At 36.8% G+C, this 20,105-nt stretch overlaps 1 protein-coding gene across 1 annotated transcript in view; it reads right to left on the bottom strand.

The window, feature by feature from the left end:
* RTKN2 (rhotekin 2) overlaps positions 1–20,105 on the bottom strand; it is a 210,112-nt gene that overhangs the window by 6,143 nt on the left and 183,864 nt on the right. Inside the window, exons 14-20 of the mRNA XM_052799817.1 lie at positions 19,467–19,587; positions 17,755–17,955; positions 12,890–12,984; positions 11,246–11,352; positions 10,078–10,209; positions 3,135–3,300; positions 1,076–1,183 (exon numbers count right to left, since the gene is read on the bottom strand). Of these exons, the coding sequence (XP_052655777.1) occupies positions 1,076–1,183; positions 3,135–3,300; positions 10,078–10,209; positions 11,246–11,352; positions 12,890–12,984; positions 17,755–17,955; positions 19,467–19,587 (930 nt within the window). The remainder of the gene's footprint in view (positions 1–1,075; positions 1,184–3,134; positions 3,301–10,077; positions 10,210–11,245; positions 11,353–12,889; positions 12,985–17,754; positions 17,956–19,466; positions 19,588–20,105) is intronic.

The raw sequence follows: 20,105 nt of genomic DNA, 5'->3' as shown, positions 1-20,105 counted from the left end.
TTATGTGCTTTAAGACTGTCTTGCCCCATTTCTTATCCCTCATATTGAGTTTTCTATGTATACTGCAGTAATACTAGCCTCGAACTGCAGCAATATCTTTTCGATTGCAGGCCACACGTTAATGATTTTCAACACATTTTTAAACACGGGGTTTTACCTAGGAATACTATAAATAAGCAGGAAAAAAACCCCTTGTATATTAAGAATGAAACAGAGTTTGTGTTCTGCTCCTCACTGATGTACTTGAGTATCAGTAGAATTATGCTACCATGTTACCTTCGTAAAACTTCTACACAGTTGATTTACTGGCTTTCTGCTCTGCATTCATAGCTTAGGACTCTCTTGACTGTTCAGTGCTCTGATGCATGGTAACTCAATGACCCACATGGCATTTTGAGCATCTTCACAGTTCCAATCTCAGGCAGCAAGCAGTCAGGCATTTATAGTTGTACAGTGTGTCTCAGCCAATACTGCATCAGATCCATTAAAACAAAGTGACCTACTTTTTCTAGTCTGTAAATATTATTTCTGTAATGAAACTATTAAAATAATCCTGCTGCATACCATTTTGCTCTGTAAAAATACAAGTCTCAAACACATGCTAGCTAGATTTTCCAAGCATATTTTTCAACATCATTACCAAAGACCAAACAATTTGGCAAGTTATGTTAGGTAAGCCTTTAAATAGCTTTAAGAACAGCAAATTAATTTCATGTGACTCGTTAAAGATATTATTGGTTTGCAGACTGGACTATTTTACCTTTACATTTCCTGAGCTGTATACTATTCTTATGATGAGTGTTTATTTCTAGTGACAGCTTTTTCTGAATACGTTCAGGGCTCCTTAGTTACAGATTGCAGATTTTTTGGCTCAAGGTATAAAGATGTATTCATTATTTGTGCTATTATAAATTCAGATTTAATATGAACTCCTTGGTATGCAATTATGTTGCTCTTTCATTGTCTGAATTGTCCTTGAAAAACTCAGTGTTACAACATCAACACCAGAAGCCATCTGAATACAGACAATGTTGTTTCTGTTACCCTGCAACTTGAAAAGACAAATCCCACTTACTCATATCATGGTAGACGGAGGTCGCTTCTTTTGTCAAGAACAAAGGTGGTTTCCGTGGTGACATAATCTCAATTTTCATAAGTTCTTCACAACAATGTTTCCACTGGCCTGAGAGAGAAAAGAGAACAATGACTGGAACTTAAACACTTCAGCTTGAAAAAAATTGAAGTTATTAGGCTGTGTTAGGAAACTATCTCCAAAGCAATGCTAAGCAGTAAGCATTTACTTTTGTTTAGAGGCATGCTCAGGATGCGTTTGTATTTTCAACTCTGTACTCATTCTCTTAGCACAAACATCATAAGCTACTACTTTTAATTTAAGCATCCCAGCAGTACCGTTATACTATGAAGGTTAAATATCATCATTTGCCTTCAAATCCCCAAATACAGTATAAATTCATCAGAACAAAAACCCCAAAAACCAAAAAAAAAATTTAAGGTTAGGGAAGCTTCATGAAGTTGTCAGGTCAACCTCCAATATACTGCAAGCTGGATGTTATACATCTATGTTACAATGTTATAGTAAAGGAACCTTCTGTCTTTAATAGAGGATAACTTGCCTTTTATCCATTAGCAGACAAGGAAACCTCTTTTCTATTAATAGATTTTGACCTTAAGGAAAACAAGACACAGTAAAATTACTTTGTTCATACCAATCATTCCAAGTTTTCTGAGCACATTAATTTTAAGAGAATTTTAGAACCAGGGAAGAAAAAAGGCATTTAAATGCCAAGTGACCCATTTTTTCTGAACCTAAGGAAAATGTCTCAAAAATCCATGGGTATTCTATCTATAATGAATAAGAAGTAGTTCTCTTACCCCACTCTACAGCTAATTTAAAGAGGATGCCCTAGTTTTTGCTTGGTGTGTTTCTTTAATTGATAGAGCTGTTTCTCATTGTAAATCAGAGCTAGAAAGGACTAGAAATACAAACTACAATACTGAGTTTCCACAACCTTAATTCACTGATTTTATTGGTGTAGCCTCTGACTAAAGACTGTTATTTCATTAATTGACCTGGTTCTGTTTCTGACCTGATAAAAATGACTATCAGGAACCAACTATACCTTGTCAATGACAGCATAATAACTGACAGTTGCTCTCCACTCTTAATAAACCTGTGAGTCAAACTACTAAAGCAGAGGAAAAAGATGAATTAATCTATATAATTCTTATAATAAATATTTGGTGTTAAACAAGCAACACAGTATACTATTTCAATAACATTTCACTGTTTTACACCAATAAATGAGTTTCTTCTCTCATGTAAGAACAGTGGTGTTCCAGAGGTTAGCCAAAGGATCAGGGTATCAATTTATCATCTCATTTATATCATCTGTTACAAAGCCTCAGGTACAGCTTTTACCAGGTTCAAGTAAGCAGCGTGTATTTGCATGACTGGATTGGAGTGTGGCTAGGTGAGCATATTCCCATGTGACAAGGGGTACCAAAACTTTAGAATTACCAAGAGAATCAAGTAATCCCTATTGCAACAAATTGCAATTTAATTCATCCATAATACTGCTGAGCAAGGAAATCCTATATACATGTGCCTACTTGCAAGGGCTGGCTAAATCTGCATCCTAGCCAAGGCCCCAAATGAACCCAGCGTCCTCACCACTTCCCACTAAGGCTTCCATGCCCAAAGGTTTCATACTTGCAGAATCTCACAAAACCAACACACCACTGGTAGGATGCCCAGGCAGAGGTGGACTCTTCCTGCTACAGTGGAGGAAGAGATTGCAAGAATTTAGCAGTCCTTAAAAAAATTATCTAGAACACTGCTAAAAGAGACCAAGTTCTTTTGAGATCGATGGATATATTCTGCTTCTGTTTTCCCGCAAAAACACAGACTGAACATGTGGACTTTGGTTCAGTCAAATATTTGCCTTCCAATGGCTTAGACCACCACCCAATATTATCCCAAAGAACATTTTTCTTCTCATCGTTGCAATCAAATGCTTATGAGGCAATTCCAATTCAAATTGTTCAAAGATCCTTTTGATGTTACATAACACCCCACTTGGAGGGCACGCTGCCAGCACTGCCTGCTTACTTACTCAGATCATAAAAGTGCTGCCAGAAAGCCTCCATCCACTTATGAAGTTCATCCCTACTGTCAGTAGCAAAAAGTTGAGTCACAGCCTCTCCAGACACGAGGTTGATAACAGAGAAGTTATTAGTTCTTCTCTTGGAGTCCTTATCCACAGCTCGAATTCTGGTTTCCTAGGAACAACAAACTGTGGTAATGAGTTATTGCTTCAGCTCCACACTGGTATCACCCTATGGCCAATGACAGTGTAAGGGAGGTATCATTTGGCTTTTTATCTAATCCAAATTAATTTTCAATTTAAAAAAAAAAAAAAGAAACTAATGTCAAGAACTGCTTATAAAAATATTTTCTCATAAAACTGTTAAAATGGCATAAAATATGAAAAATAAGGGAATGGAGCACAATTGTTGCAGCTTAGTTCTGAATTACAGAATGTATGTTCTATATTTCCCCTCCCTCTGCCTTCACCAGCTCATCTCACACTGCTCGTTCTTCTCCGCAGTAGTTTAGTGAATAATCTAAAATGAGAGCAAGTAGCTCCTTTTCTCTGAACTCTTCAGCTGGACAACCACATTGTGCCACTACTATTTAGGTCTCCTACTGTACTTCTGTGGGCCATAGTTTATGCAATGTATTCTAAACTTGTATCTATTTTATGTTCATCTTAGTGAATCATGACATTCAGGGCTAACACTATAGTGACAGGAAATTTAAAAAGAAACTTATCTAGTCCACATTTAAAGCAGCATTTGTAGCAGTTACCCATACAGTTCTGCTAGAACAAATTTCCAGCATGAAAAAACATTTTGCTCTAATTAAAAAAAAATCCTATTTGTCATTTAAAAATAGACAATTTAGTTTTGCCTTAATTAGGGAGAGCTACATAGAAACACTTAAAAATATATATAAGAAGTATATCATAAGTCTGTCAAATTTCTTCAGCTAATGGTAGAAAGGCTCTCAGATTACTCAGCAGCACTGTTACAGCCAGGGTTTCCCCTTCTGTTCAGGGACATAGTTCAATTGATTTTTATCATCTAGACTAGATCCAGTGGTATTTTCATAGTATCCAGTTTCTTTGTTATGGCATTACTACAATAAAAAAAAGCACTTACCCCTACCTGAGTGAAAAAAAAATTTCTTTTCATGTGTAAAAAAGACTCTAGTAAAAGTCTGATAAAACACAACTGGTCAACTTTGCTGCTCATCACAACGTGATGAACAAAATAAAATAATTAACATTACTTTATTTACAAAAGTAAAAGCAGAAACCCTGGGAATATCTTTGCATATACAATTCAACCTGACTGAACAAGCAATGGCTTATTACAACACTGCTCTTAAAAGAGTTTTTGGCATACTCAGGAGAGCAGCATAATCACAGATCCTGATGGGACAATGAGCTTTGATGCCAGGGAGACAGCCAGCACCCTACAGCTGGCCAGCCCGGGGCCTGGCAGGACAGGAGGCCGCCTAACGAACATTAAGACCGTGCAGCACCCTCCTGCTGCATAAGGGTGTCCCCTGGCATGGGGAGTGCCCCAGGTTTTGAAGGAAGACAACAACCACAGCCAGGGTTGTGTTTGAACATCTCCTGTCTGGATGGACAGTGAATCTGACCACAAAGGTGGCCTCGGGGCATTCCTCAAAATACAGTGGGGACAGATCAACCATGTTCCTTTTTACACAGTTCAACCACATGTCAAACATCTGCTAAAGATGTTAAACATACACCTACAGAAATTAAGTTTATGCATGGGCTCCCATGGGGATAAGCCTAGTTCTGATACTCAGAAAAACAAAAATTATTCTACAGAACATTCCCCAGATTTTAAATGCATTACTGAAGTAACCATTTGAAATACCAACAGCTGCTTGTAGCATATCTGATAGATATGCTCATTTAAATTCTTCTGTCTAAAAATAGGAGATGAAGTAATTCATCCATAAGTGCTCTATATCCCATTAACTCAGGTAACCATAGATACCAGCAAAAAAATTAAATCAAACAGATTAACATTTGACAGGTAAGAACTTCAAGCATACCATACACACAAGCTTATTTAATGATGTTTGCTGCAGGTTTTATCCCACAACTATGGTATTATTCAAAGGAGATAAATCCTCAAGCAACAATCTACATCTGATGCTTGAATATTTAGGGTGTGATACAAGATGCCGTTACAGTAATGGGCTGAGGAATTTACCAAGCTTGGGTGAATTACACTACATGCCCAGTTCCACTTAACAAAAAAAAACCCCAAAACAAAACCAGACCACCACCCCCAACCACCAAACAACCCCCCCCCCGAAAAAAACCCAAAACAACAACAAAAAAAAGTGTCTTAAGGTACCACATTGTAACAATGCTCAACCTTTTGCAGTCTTATAGACAACTGAATCAACTCTGCTACAGCTATCGTATCAGTGGATTGGAATAGGAAAAACTGAGTTGAATCTTGAACTCAGATGACTCTTTTGGGGAAGCTGAAGCCAGTTTTATGTCCTATATGCAAAAGATTATTTTTTTGGAGGTGGGGAAAGACTAAAAGGGAAAAATGATAGATTTTTTTAAAAATGGAATATAAGTACAAACCTTCCTCTATACTTTTCCCCAAAATCAAAAAATGTCTTTGCCTGTAATACCTCTCTAGAAAGCTCATCTTTTAAGCTAAAAAGAAAACAAAACCAAGCTCCCCCCCCCCCAAAAAAAAAAAAAAGAGAGAGAGAAAAGGTTTTTATTGCTGAGGTGCAACACTTTCTTGCTAACCAATCCCAACACACTGAGGAGCACTGGTTATAAAGATCATTTTAAGACAACAGAACAAATTACAGTTCTTGAGAAATATATTGAATAACCTAAGATCCAGTTCTGTGTATCTATTTTAAGATCAAAGAAACCAAATCACATATAACAAACTTCCTTCATGTTTTTAGTACCAAAAAATAAACCAAGAAATAACAACAAAACACTGGAAACAAAATATATTCTGTTCATGTGCTGGTTTCTGCTGTAATGTTAATAATTTCCATGGGGTCTGTTTTAGGCAAGCAGGGAAATATGGTTAAATTTAAAATTATGGCTTTCAAACACATTAATGCACAAGACCGAATTCACCAGATCAGCTACGAATATTTCCTCCTTTCATCTTCATTGTTTTGTGAACTTGTATTAACATAACATCCTTGTGGCTAATGGATGGTAAGTATAATGTGTAAGTATAATATGGAAAAGCAATATTAGGATTTCTATGTCATTTTAGCTATCTTCAGTGCAACGCAGAAGCTAAAAACCAGGAGAAGGAGATGGCATTACATTACTAGCCAGCATTCTGTGGAGCACCAGGGAGCCATAAAGTATAGCTTCCAAACCACTCAATTTGAGCATGTGTGTTATAAGGTCCACCGTGTGGGATCTGGGTATTATATCTGCCTTCCCTGCCCACATCCACAATCTCTTACAAGCAATTGCAGGACTAAATTGAGCAATGTGATGTGAGATACCAGACATTTGGAGGCACTTAACTAGTCTGCTTTTCCAAAATATTTTCACATGTATGAAGGCTTGTTTAAGTCAACCAGTGGGACAAAGTTCTTACTACAGAGAACATAGATATTTTCAGGTCTGCTCTCGTTTCACCACTGCTGGAGTTCCCTGACGCACACGGAGAACACTGCTGATATTGCTGGCTCCCTAAATGTTCACATGGTCAAGAACTCCTATCAATACCCTTTTGCTCCAGTCCAACGGTGAACTCCCTGGTTCCCTAGAAATACTGCATGGTTCCCTTGAAGTTATGCTGCTGCAGCCATCGCTACATTTTCCAACAAATTTCTCTACCTGACCTAGCCTAGAACAGATGTTCCAACAAGAACTGTATTCAAGGTAGGAGTCTGCAAAAATGCCAGCTTGATTTTGTCCTTTCACTCCTGCTACACTGTTTAGCAACCAGTCTATAAACCCTGATCCCATGGCTGCAAACACTTGTTGTTCCTCATCCTGTTCACCTCAACGATTAGCATGAAGACGGAGATAGCTCTGGGCCTGCTGCACTGCGTGGCACCAGAGCAAAGACTGCACTGTCAAAATATGCCAGGAAGGAAATCACGGGCCTACACTAATTTAAAGTGATGTCCCAGAATTCCTTAAGCTTCAGGCATACATGGCACAAAAAAAGTTTTATAATCTATGACCAGGACACAATAGAATATGTATTCCAAATACTGAGCAACTAATGTGAACCGCTGGCATATGCACCAATTCGCTAAGCTATCAGGTATAGGCAAGAACTTTATTATCCATTTCAAACTAAAGAAAACTTGAAAAAATTTCAGGAACTGGTCCATAAGGAATGTTTCTTGTTCAAATTGGATTCCAGCAAATTTTCTTTGCTACAGAAAATATAATTTCTCTTTTCCTACTTAGTTGTGCAATATAATATGTTATAATCACATTTAGCTGGAACAATAATAGTAGCACTTGCATAATAGGAACTGCAGAACCATTCTTGCTCAACAGCAGTAGCAGTGAAGTCATCTGAAGTTGAAGTAATGACTTTACTGGTCTTAATAGCTTCTTCAAGTCTCAATTCAAAGGGAATGGGAAATAAGGCTATCAGCGTGAATATTTTCCAGGGAGTTTCTCATAAATCCAGATGATTTCATTACTTTTCAGAAAGTATCTTTCAATTACATGTAAAGGATCAGCTTCACATTACAAATGAAAATGCCACATAGGCAACCAGAAAAGATTTTAGTTGAACATCTAGAGTTGATGTTCAATCTCAACTTTCATTTTGAAATTGCTGTTTCTATAACAACAGACAAACCCATGTGATTAGTTTGCTTTCATTTAATCCATAAGAGAAATTTCATAACAAAGGAATCAAAAAATATGTGCAGGCATTAAGTTATTTTCAAGAGAAACTGTTTAAGTAGTAAAGTATCCAAATATGTTTTAAATTGCCATATTTTTCTGGTTTTAATTTAAATTGAAGAAGTATTCAGTCATATTCTTCAGCAGTCTGACATTTTTGTAAAATGGTATAAGATACATGATTTACATACCTTCTACATGTTAGCTTTAAGGATACCCTGCAAATGTACGGACGGTCTCCCAGCAAAGGCTTATTAAGCTGAATTTTAGGTTCTAAGTGTACTGGTAACTTGGAGGAGCAAAATACCTTGGTAGAATATGGTTATTTTAAAAGGAAAAGCAAAACTAGGATATAGACCAAATCAGAGACCTCCAAGGAAAGATATGAGGTAGCCTGATAGATAAATTTTAAAAATATTACTGCCACATTTTAGAATATGGACTTAGCCATTCTATAATTTACTAAAGTTTACCATTTCTTAACTGATATTGTGAACAGCTGGAAAACAGGATTATGGCAAAGGCTGACTAGTGCAACTAAAAGTGGCTGAAGAGGTAAGCAAGTAAACCTGCTTAAATATATATCACAGTCTAGACATTTATTTAATGTAAATGCATGAACAACTGGAAAAAAATGGCTTTGTTAAAAGATACAGCACTAGCAGAAAGGTGTTTTTAATTAAGGAATTAATTTAAATCTTAGCACATTAAAAGAGAAGTCCTAACACAAACAGGTGATATTGTTATACCTTGTTTAAATGTTTGGTTTATATACAAGTCTCACCCTAGGTGAGAATGCAGTCCTATTTTCCAGAATCTTTAAAGCCACCAAAAGCTGATATTGCTGTTCTAAGAAGGAGTTCTTTATTACTCTATGTCGCTACGCATTCCCAGTCATAGCCTAGCCCCTTTCTTGTACAACACAATCATTTGTGTAGCCACGTAGTGAACTGGATAAGAGAATTTATTAAAGGGAACCACAGTTGAAGCCAACCCTCCTCCTGCCCGCAAAATGAGCTAATTTTAACCCACATGAGTTCCCTTGTCCAATTCATCAGTCAGCTGCCCTAATGCCTGCCCTGGCATAAAGCAGCACAGCAGCCTGAACAAGCAAGCGGACAGGAGGAATCCTTCTTTCAGAATTAGTGTTGGCATCAAGCGTTCACAGTAGTACAGCAGCAGAATCCAGATCGACCTGTGCTTAACGCAGTTTCCAAATGTGTCTACTTATGTGGGACAAATCCAGCTATGTCAGTTGCAAATAACATTAAATTCCTCTGGTCATCCTTATGTGATATTAACTCTTGATGACTGCACCAAAACCAATTTTTGAAAGCATCTGTTCACTCTAATGCTCGCCATTCTAGAAGGTCCTTCCAATAACATTCCTAAATCGAACACTTAAATATTACTTCAGATTAAATACTTCATGTTTCTTTAGCCAAATAGTAAGTAACTTTTTAACTTTACATTTTAAACTCAGCCTTTCCAATCAGGGTATGAAAAGCAGCAATAATACCATCCTAGAGAACAGAACTTCCAAAGTTATTGTGCCCTGTACAAAACCAGTATTAAGAAAAGCAGCTTATTTTAAGGCACTAAAATATTTTGAACAATTTTCCAGCTCTCCTTCTAATTAAGACTGTGGCCAAATAACACTCAATAACAAAAAAGCTTTTGTTAAAATTCTGCCTTGCTGAGGAAAAAAGTCTACCAGAGCATTGCTAAGGGACTGTAAGCAATAAATTTCCAAGGGCTGTCTTATGGAACTGTTATATAACAAGTTATCACTTTTCCTAAAGAAAAACATCCTCCTTTTTACCTCTATGTTAACCAGTCTAATGCAATAGAAGGAACTTAAGTCTACAGCTAAGAAATGTAATGGCCTTGCTAAAAAATTCAGTAACTGCAAATTTCACTGAAGCATATCCCACCCACATGTTACCTATAAAGCATTCTGCATACCAGCAGCTTAGAGCACAAATGACTGTAGGTATGTCTTAAAACAAAAACAACCTCCCCCAAAATACACAAAAAAAACCAACCAAAAAAAACCCTATACAACCAATTTTACCTTGTGGATGGAAACTGTCAATGCTGGCTCCAGTTTAGCCTCAATTTCTTCTGGTGAGTAATAACAAAAGAGCTTGCCACCTCTTAGTACACAATACAGCCTCCTCCAGCTAGTTAGACTTCCTATCATTTGCTAAAGGGAGGAAGTAGTCAGAAATTGCCTAACATAAACTACAAATTAAGAGCATATTACAAGGTATACACAGATCAGCCCTGTGTGATCAAAACTTAGCCACACCGAATTCTTTCCTAAAACAAAGACCTTCTGTTGCAGAACATTTCAGAGTCACTGATTTTTGAAATGTTAGCAATACTTTAAATGTCTTTTGGCATTTTACAGTTTTCACAGATTTATTGCCATGTGACACTAACAATACAGAATCTGCTGGTTCACACAGAATGAAATCTAGAACTCGAGTCTACTGTAAGAAAGAAACCACCTTTTTTAGCTCCAGTAATTACACAATAAGAGAAATAAAAAGAGTATCTCACTTTGGAAATAATAGAGTACATTCAACAAATGTCAAGCAAAAATGTTTGTCTAGAATTTCCACTTTCTCAAATGAATTTTCTGAACAGCTTTCATACATGCATTATAGTTTCACAACCAGTTTAAAGCCTGTTATTCAGCGCTCCTGACAAATGACCCAGCTGCTCTGGCCCTCTGCTATCACCTTCTCGTTTGCCTAGTTGGGCAATGAACCAAAATAGAGAAGTAAACTGAGTTCACATGAATCATTTCTGAAGGGATGAGTTTAAATATAGCTCGGTTCACCAGACAGATTCACCATGTTGTGATATGAACTCTTCTACTAGCACAATGAGAGGTATATACAAGGATGAGTGCCACAGGATTATTAGGACTGCTGCCGTCAAGTACAAGCCTAAACCAATTCTGAAGCAACAACTATACTTGATCTTTATGTAACGGCCTAAATAATTTTACTGAAAAGCATGCCAAGGAAACATTTATTTTTTCACGCTTAGCCACTGAAGATGCTATTTGTAAACACAGCTGTGAGATAAATTTTCCCCTTGCTGTAGGTAGTACAGGTGAAAAATAATAGTTCTCAAGAAACTACTTCAGGTAAAAGCAAATGCTTTAACAACTGACTCTTAGTGACAGCTATTAACAGAAGAGGATGTAAACACAAGCAAGGTCCTCTTACCTGCTGATTGAGAAATCCTGCCATCATATCCCTAGCCATGCAGGAAGGCTGAGCAACTAAACGGCAACACATGTTTCCATATAGGGGGAGCCAAAAAGAGGATTCCTCTGGGGGAAAAGACCAGGCAAAAGAAAGACAAACACTTAGTTCCGAACATTTGCCTTAAATATATAGTTGAGCTTTCTACATCCATTTTTACATTAAGATCATGACCGAAAATAAGCATTTTTTAATATTTAAAGAGATTTCATCCTGCATGATTAGACTAAAACTGATTTTTAGTCTTCAGTAAGTTTTTTTAATTAAAAAAAAATAATTTCAAGTAGAAATGGAGATATTGTTCTGCAAGAACAAGTTGTTCTTACATAAAATATAGCTCTAAATCTCATGTCACAGCTAGAAACATTTTTGAAAGATAAGCACACTGGCCATCTCATCTAAGGAGGATCCCTGAGCCCAACACATCATGGCGCACAGCTACATTTACACACAAGCACTTTGCTTCAGACTGTTTTATTAAGGCTTAGAATTTGTATCTACTTCTGTCTTCAGCACTAGGAGAGCATTTAGGATTCCAAGGAGTTTCTAAACAATTGGAATATCCCTCCTCACTCAGCTCTGCTATCTAATAGGCTCCCTCTTTCATAATTAGAAGCAGGTAATACAACATTCCATTGACATGACTCTGTCTTTGGTCATGTTTTAGAAATGCTTGTAATGAACCAAAATATCCAGGTATGTCATTTCTCACCAGACTAATTTATGTAAATTAATGACAGAAAAAGGAATTTGAAGAAGAGTGAGTATAAAGTACTAATGAAGAAAGGCTTACAAATATCAAAGATACTCAGAAATATTCATCCAACCCTTCAAGAAACAAATGCCCCATAAATCTTCAAATCTGTACTTATTTGGAATTAATGAAGTGTAAAGAATGAAATTCTCTTTGTGGTCAAGTTTACCCAAGTAAAAGATAAAGTTCCCAGAAGCTACAGTGAAATACAGTGAAAATCCCATGTCTTAAGTTAACAGTTAGAGGGTGGCTTACAGGAGGGCCTATCCTTTCAGAAAATAATGGAGTATCAAAAGCTGTACTCCTGCTACTTAAAACATTACCTTCAGTTGCAGCATAATCATAGTCCCTGTGTTAGCATCTAGGTTGACTGCTGCCGACTTGTGCTATCCCAGAGCTGAAGTACAGCAACCAACGCAAACTGCAAGCACACATGCTTACATCCTGTGTTAAATCTGGGCCTGAAACAACCTAGCTAAACTGAAGCTATTTTTCTACTTTCCTTCTGACTACAGAGGAAAAAGCTGTTCTTCATTCTGATACCCTTCCTTGGTTGTGAGGAAGGGGAAATAATTTGTATATAGCTACGACTCACATAAAACCGAGATGCAAATGACAGAAGAAACTCCCAAAAGAATTAGATTTTCATCTGGACTTGAAATTTTACTCAACTTACAGTTTATTCAGCTGTGTACAGATGCCTGTTTTAGAGCCATTAAATATTTTATTAAAATTGTCCTATATTAAGTATCAAGAAAAATAATCTCTTTAAGCTCTTTAATTTACAAGAGAGAGAAATGCAAAATGTTACTGGTTTTTTATTTCCTTAAATTGGTACCATATGTACTTACTATTTCCTGTAATGGTAAGGTTGTGTGTCCTGAAATTGTCCTCAGCACTCTCCAGCCCCAAAGTAGTATATGCTAGCAAACTGTACTTTGCTCCACTAAATGTGAAAGAAAAGACACGTTTAAGACATTTCTGCTTCACATTGCTCAGGCAGTAATTAAAGGGAGTCTAGACATGCCTGAGATAACACACTTGGTTAAAGGGAATGCCAAGGTACAAGGTAGCACCTGCCAGTGACCACAGATTGCCACCCCCCAACCTCTTCCCACAGAACTCCTGTATCTCTGATTTTCCTTGTAAATCAACACTGTCCCACAGTCTGTTCATCTGCTTCCTATACCTTATCTCCTGCCTCTACCCTGTGTGTACCTCCGGCTCCCTGCCACCCCACAACTTCCAGGCCAATGCCACGAGGCCCCATCACGTGGCTCTCTCCATAGCCACCTCTCTTGGACCTGCCAGCCAGCACACTTCTCATGTGGCTGCTGCCTACGAGCTGGGCTCACGCTTACTGCTGAGCCAGCGGCTGCCAAACCCAGGCATAAAGGCTGTGCTATCCAACTTCTCTGCACCCTGAGGATGATAAAAGCATCTCTCTCCTCTAGTCATACACCAAGTAACTTTTAATAGTTTTACAGCTTTTATTCCTAGGCCTAAAGCAACTAAATTCGGTAACAGGTTCAAGAATTGCTATAGTTAACAGAACAACTGATGAGATAAAGTTTATCTGAAAAAACAGGTTAAAAATTAAAAGGCCTTATACTGCTCCTCCATATTGCTCTGCTCTTTTGCTTTGCCTGTGTAGACTACACTTTATTAAACAGTTGTTTATGTATGTATTTAATAGTATCTAACAGCTTGATTCTTCACATGCAGAAATCTGTGCAGAAATCTTACAGTCAGTTTTGTAGCATAAAGGACTCTTTCACTTATTGTGCTTACAGGTTTCAGAATGTTATATCTTTGTATTGGATTTTGCCTAGGGAAAAAAAAAAATCACATTTACAATTCAGCACAGTGCATGTGGAATGCAATTCTTGGAATAAACTAGTATAAATTTGGTATATGTTTAACCTTTTCCCCCAAATACTCTTCAGACCGAGTAACAGATTTACAGTCCAGCAATGCAGTAAGAATTCCACCTGGCTAATGGCAGTTTAAACAAAGTTCACAAGAAAACAAACCTCTCAAAATTACTAACTACTCTCCCTAACAGGATCTAGCATAAAATCCTTAAAATATCTCCAGTACAGCATAAGATAGCTTAGTGGTATAAAAGGTGAGAAGACACTACTGAACTAACATCACTAAAAATAGTTGTCTATCATAGTATTTTTCAAAAGTTATTTTTCCTAATAGCACAGTGGGAACATACAGTTTTAAAATCTTTGGCTTTGCAGAGAAACAAGGCAGATGCCTAGCTAGCCCTAACCCTAATGAAAGAGGAGGAGGAAAAGTAGCAAGTTTGTTAGCAGGGAGGTCTGTTACACATCTATCTCAAGGGAATAGAGAGTAAATTAAACATGATATAACATTCTGGGAAAAAAAACCCCACTGCTGTGAAACATTTCAAGAGGGCAATCTGAACAAAAACTCATCAGCATTTGTATATATTCCCTGCTAGACTGCTCCCTAAGAAAAGATTCTCCACTGATTGTGTTTTGCCATGCAGTTGAGCAATACATTACCATTCTATTTAAACTGCACCAGAAAGTTCAGTTTCTTTGCATAGATAAAACTTCTGTGCTGATTTTAAAGTTACTTTTTTTCTAAAGCATGACTAATTACCACAACAAACTTGCCAAAAAAAATAGCTACTTCACTTTTAAAATATGCTTCACAGTAACATTTTCGTTCTAAAATATAGCAGTCATTCCTTTCAGCCAGCTGCAATGTAATTTAGAAAAGTTTTATCTGCAAATATTTTTCAAATTTAACTGGCTAATCAGGATGTTGACTACGTTTTGCCTCTACATTTCATAGAATTAGCTACCTGCCTTAAAAGGCAGTTTCTTTGTATAACAAAGAATAATCTGCCTGCTGCATCTCATTCAGTACTTTGCATATCTATAGTATTTTTTCCATGTAATAACTCTATTAAAAAAAAAAAAATCAGCTTATCTCCACAACATGCCTGTGGCAAAGGCTCGTTGTTAAATCTGTTTACTGATCAAGAGAAAGAGGCACCAAAGCTGCCACACAGACACTGGCGTGGGAAGGTGTATATCACCCTTTCTATCGATGCATATTAATTAATACATCTCAGATTCCAGAATCTGTTCCTGAATATTAATCCCAATGTTAGAAATCCCAATCTTAGTTCACTCATCCAGATATATAGAGTGGAGGATTTGTGAGTCAAAAAAAAAACAAAACCAAAAACAAAACCAAAAATCTAATATGCTCACCTTCCAATCAGATCTGAAATAACAGAAGGTAAAAACAAATATAACCTTCAGGTACTAAAAAGAACCCAACCGTAAAAGCAAGGCCATTAGATTAGGCTACATACTTCTAGCAAAATATCGCTATGAATTTGCCAATTCAAACATAGGACAACGAAGCCATGCCTCCAGCCCAGCGGAGGACAATACATAAAAAGCAATAACAACAAGTCTATGTGTAGGCTAGTTCTGCAAGCGAATAAACACGCATTTCAGGGAGTCTCTCCAATAATTTATCCAAAGAGCAACCTAGTCACTCTGGAGTTCAATAGTATAACTGCACTAAACATTTTCCTTCTATAACAACTGTAAAAAGAAAAAAAATAATTAAGCTAGAACAGAAAAATTAAGCATGCAAAAGACTATATAGAAATTAAATGAGAGGTAATTAAGAGTAGAGAAAGCATCAGTATAACTGAAGTTAACCAACCTAAGCAACCATTCAAAGCACTTTGTCACTAAGCTTTTGCAAGAATTTACAATGCTGACAGCTTCCTCACTAACCAGCGAGATTTCTAAGCCAAGAAGTTTGACACAGAGGGATCACAGAGATTTTGGAAAATGGAGAACTTAGCCCATGTGTGCTCTGAAAAGAAAAAGGCCTATACAGCTGAAATCCACAGAGAAAAGGTGTTCATATAATACAGAAAGTTCCCTTTTCTGTTGCAGTTTAATTTCACCTGCTGGACTGGTAAAACTCTCTGGAAATACTTGAAAGACCTCTTGTAATCTTGCAATCTCTTCCTCTTTATAAGGACTACATACCAAGGTCTTACTAATATAAATCCTAAGGGGAGCCTATAAAAAAAAAAGACAACTTATTTTCTGCCTATAATAACCCATTTCTTTCCAATAATCTTTTTTAATCACCTAGAAAAGCCATCATTAAAAACATCATTGTTCATTTGACTCTGTTAAGAAAGTAACAGTTACTGTGAGATGATTCTTTACAGCAGAAACAATAAACTTCAACATGGAGGAAAGCAAAATACAATTACAATTGAGAAACCAAAAGCAAAACCCAAGGGCAGAGGCAGTTGTTTAGATTGTCTACTGATGCTTATTCCTTAAAAGACAGGCAATCTATATTCAAGAGAGTATGGCCAGCAAATAAGCTAGTTGTTATATCTGAAGCAAACTGTATGTAATGATAGTGTGTCATCGCCCAGCTGCAGCTTGTGGAAAGCACAGCCACCTGAGATGATGCAGATTGAGAGATACATTGTCATTAGATGGAACACACTGGAAAGTTAGTGATAAAATTTGCTTTGGTCTGTGGTTAAGATCTCTTGGATGTCTATTTTTGATTGAAACAGTAATATCAGTATACAGTACTATCAGTTTGACAAAGATCAAATGTGCTTGAATGTTTCCTTTTAAAATCCAGGCAAATAGGTACATGAAGCTAGACTAAGACTACACTCAACACCTGGCAGGAATTAGGCATTGATTCTTTACTGTTCAGCTGCCAAAAAAAAGTAATTCCTTGAAAAAATTGCATTCTAAAAAAACAAAAAAAAAACCAGACAAAAAAAATCAATATTATTAATATTTACAATTTAGGTACTTGGCCTGCTTAAATCCCACTGAAATTGAAGTAGCTGGGAAATATTAGTAGGCAGTTAACTTCATTAAAAAATGCATTAAAGACTTAAGATCTTTTTTAAAAGGAAACAGGTAAATTACTGGGAACAGCACTTATTTCTATGAACACTGAAAACCAGTAAGTCATTTTAAAATGTTCTATGCTGAAGTCAGTTAAGAAAACTCCTGTTAAGCAGCTTGTAACTGTAAAGTGCCTTTGACAGTCCAGAGTTTTACTTAAAGGCCAGCAAGTGGAATGGCCCCCACGTGCACAGCATGCACCCCAGGCACAAACAGCTTGGTCAGCTTCATTACAGGAGAGGGTACAAGAAAGGTTTCTCCTGTCTACATACCACACTTTTTTTATTTCACACAACTTGTAACTTTTAGACACTTCTACCTGTCTGGCAAGTATGAGCAAAATTGGCTAGGTGCAAAAATAATATGGGGGAGGGAGTAAATGGGAAAGGGAGGAGAGGTGGATGGACAGAGGGACACAGACAGACTGATCGTACAAGCTTCATTTTCTCCAGAGATCAAACCAAAAATATTACAGAGTTTGCAAATAACAGTGGATTTACCAGCTAGCTAGCTGTATAGCAGAAAGATAAAGCCTACTCGTGTGTTCAAGATCAGAACCAGGCCCCAAGACTGAGCGACATGGTTGCAAATTCACACCTACTTTCTCATTTCCTATTTAAAAATGTAAATTTTTTTTCACTCAGGTAAGTACAGAAATAATAACTTTCTTGGCAATTTTCCAAAATTTTACAATATTGTATTTGGCTTATTTCTATTTTTAAAATGATAAAACCAGAATATCAATTTATATGTCTTACTGGATGACCAGGTCAGCGGGCAAAAGGTATTCAGTGCTGTCTTCTTCCAGTGCAGCTTTGAGTTTCTTCCCTGTTGCTTTGCTGAGGGATGTTTTAAGTTTCTTTGCTAGTTTCTTAGGAGTGTTTGTTACATATAAAGACTCCTCTGTACAGCAACTATACACTTCAACCTTCACCTGGAAATCTGGTCTTGCTTCATCACTGAAGCAGGGGAGAAAATTTCAGAGCGTTTGTTAATAAACTGAGTACGCAGCCAAGGAATGCTGCTGCTACTATATATATTAAATAACATCTATTTCTAAGCAAGGGAAGGAATACCATAAGATTCAGGTGAAGACATACATTAATATGGAATTAAAGACTAGATTACACAGCAGTTACTTAGTGTTGAAGTCATGAGATGGCTGTTATAATTAAAGCATAAACAGGAAACAGGAAATTTAACGTTTATGTTAAAAACTAGAAAAAAAAACACGTTATGGAAATACACAGGCAAGACATTCAAACACACTTAAATCTGCCCTCTACTGTTACACAAAAATCACGACTGAAAACCTATCCGTGCCTATGGTCCTAAATCAGATTGAACTGTTTTAAAGATATCTTAGTCACACCCCATCCCCTTCACATTACTGAAAAAATCCTGTCTCTCTCACAACCAACAAAATCTGTCATTCATAACTTAACTACTTACTGCTGATTCTCTTGTTCTCAAGCTTAGTCATCAAACCAGAAGCCTAACCTCATCTTTCAAGTACAAGTCATGTCATTGCACACATGCCCATAACGAAATCATCCCAAAGGCTTTTATAATAAGTCTGTCTTTATCTTGGGAGATACAAGGCAAGTTAGAGTGCCTTTTCTGCTTTTGTTGCAGTATTTCACAGAAAATTATAATGGTCAAGTCTCGTATCTTTGAAGAAGTAGATTTAGATCTTTGCCCCCACTCTTAACTTGAACAGGTGTTTAAGAGAATTTAAATTCTGATCTAAAGATCCACTCTCCCTCAACCACTCCATTTTCAGGATCTTGATTTAAAGTTTTCAGTAGTCCTAGCTTTCCAGCCAGTCTTCCTCAGGAGACTGAATCTAAATTGCTAATATAAAAAATAAAGCAGGGGAAAAAAAGGAAGTTAAGTGCCTCTCAGGACTCTCTTAAAAATTATAAAGCAAGAAAAAACGTACATGAGAACACCTTTCTACTCTTTTCCAGGTTACTTTTAAAGATAAATGAATAATTTCCTGTCTAGTATTCTTCAAGTATAAGGACTGTGGCTGTAGCATATGCTTATATAGGTGTAACGGAACATGAGGTGTGGAAAGAGACCATAGCCTGCTGTACAGACTAATACTTAAAACACTGGGTGCAACATTTGTGCCTATACTTTCATAATGCTTTCAGGTTTTAGTATTAATTTAATTCTGTCCTTGAGGTACAAGTTTGTTTATCTCTTTAGATAAAGAAAAAGGCTTCAGCATGGCAAAAATGAAGAGTTCAGGCGGCACATCTACAACCAGCATCATTATGTACATAAAAACCAACCTTCCAGAGTGGGGGATCCACCATCCACTGAAATCAATAAGACCTCTGCTGATTCATTTGCCCACAGAAAAACTTAGTAGACCTCAGCCAATCTTACTCATAATCATATCCACTTTCAAAAGAAAACAGCAATATTTGTAATTCACTCAACAGAAATAAATTATACTCACAATATGGTTACATTTTCATCAAAACAGATATCTGTTATTGCTTTATCCACAATGGCCACCTCTGTATCAAAAACCTCAGCTCCCATTCTGAACAAACAAAAAACTGCATAGTGCTGTGATTCTGGAAAGAGCCACAGAAATATTTTGTTAGCTGTATTACACATCACAATACTAAATGCTACCAGTAAACAAAAGTAGAAGAAATGGTAATTCAGACCTCTAAGGAATTGTCCTCAAATTCTTTCCACCATAAATTTTCATCATAGGATCTTATGATAATTGAACTATCAAAGCAGCTGTATAGGTAGAACAATATTCACAGAGGAAAAAATGCCTACCTCTGCTCAACTTTTTTTTTTTTTCTGATAATCAGGGGGAGATTGTGCTAGCAACTTCAGAAATGTTAGTAAAAATGTAATTTTGTTTAATAAAACTGATTTTAAGCAAAAAACCCCTAACATTTGATCCAAAGCCTGTATTATTTTATGAATGTACTATAATGGTTAATGGTTGGACTCGATGATCTTGAAGGTCTTTTCCAACCGAAATGATTCTATGATTCTATATAAGATTAGACTATTTTGCCACACTTAGCCCCTCTGACCCTATTGAAAAGCAAAGTGAAATCAATGCCAGGTG

Source organism: Harpia harpyja, chromosome 10 (genome assembly GCF_026419915.1).
Source record: "Harpia harpyja isolate bHarHar1 chromosome 10, bHarHar1 primary haplotype, whole genome shotgun sequence".
Classification (NCBI taxonomy): domain Eukaryota; kingdom Metazoa; phylum Chordata; class Aves; order Accipitriformes; family Accipitridae; genus Harpia; species Harpia harpyja.
The sequence above is the reverse complement of the archived record's forward strand: the minus strand, read 5'-3'. Positions and strand labels throughout refer to the sequence as shown.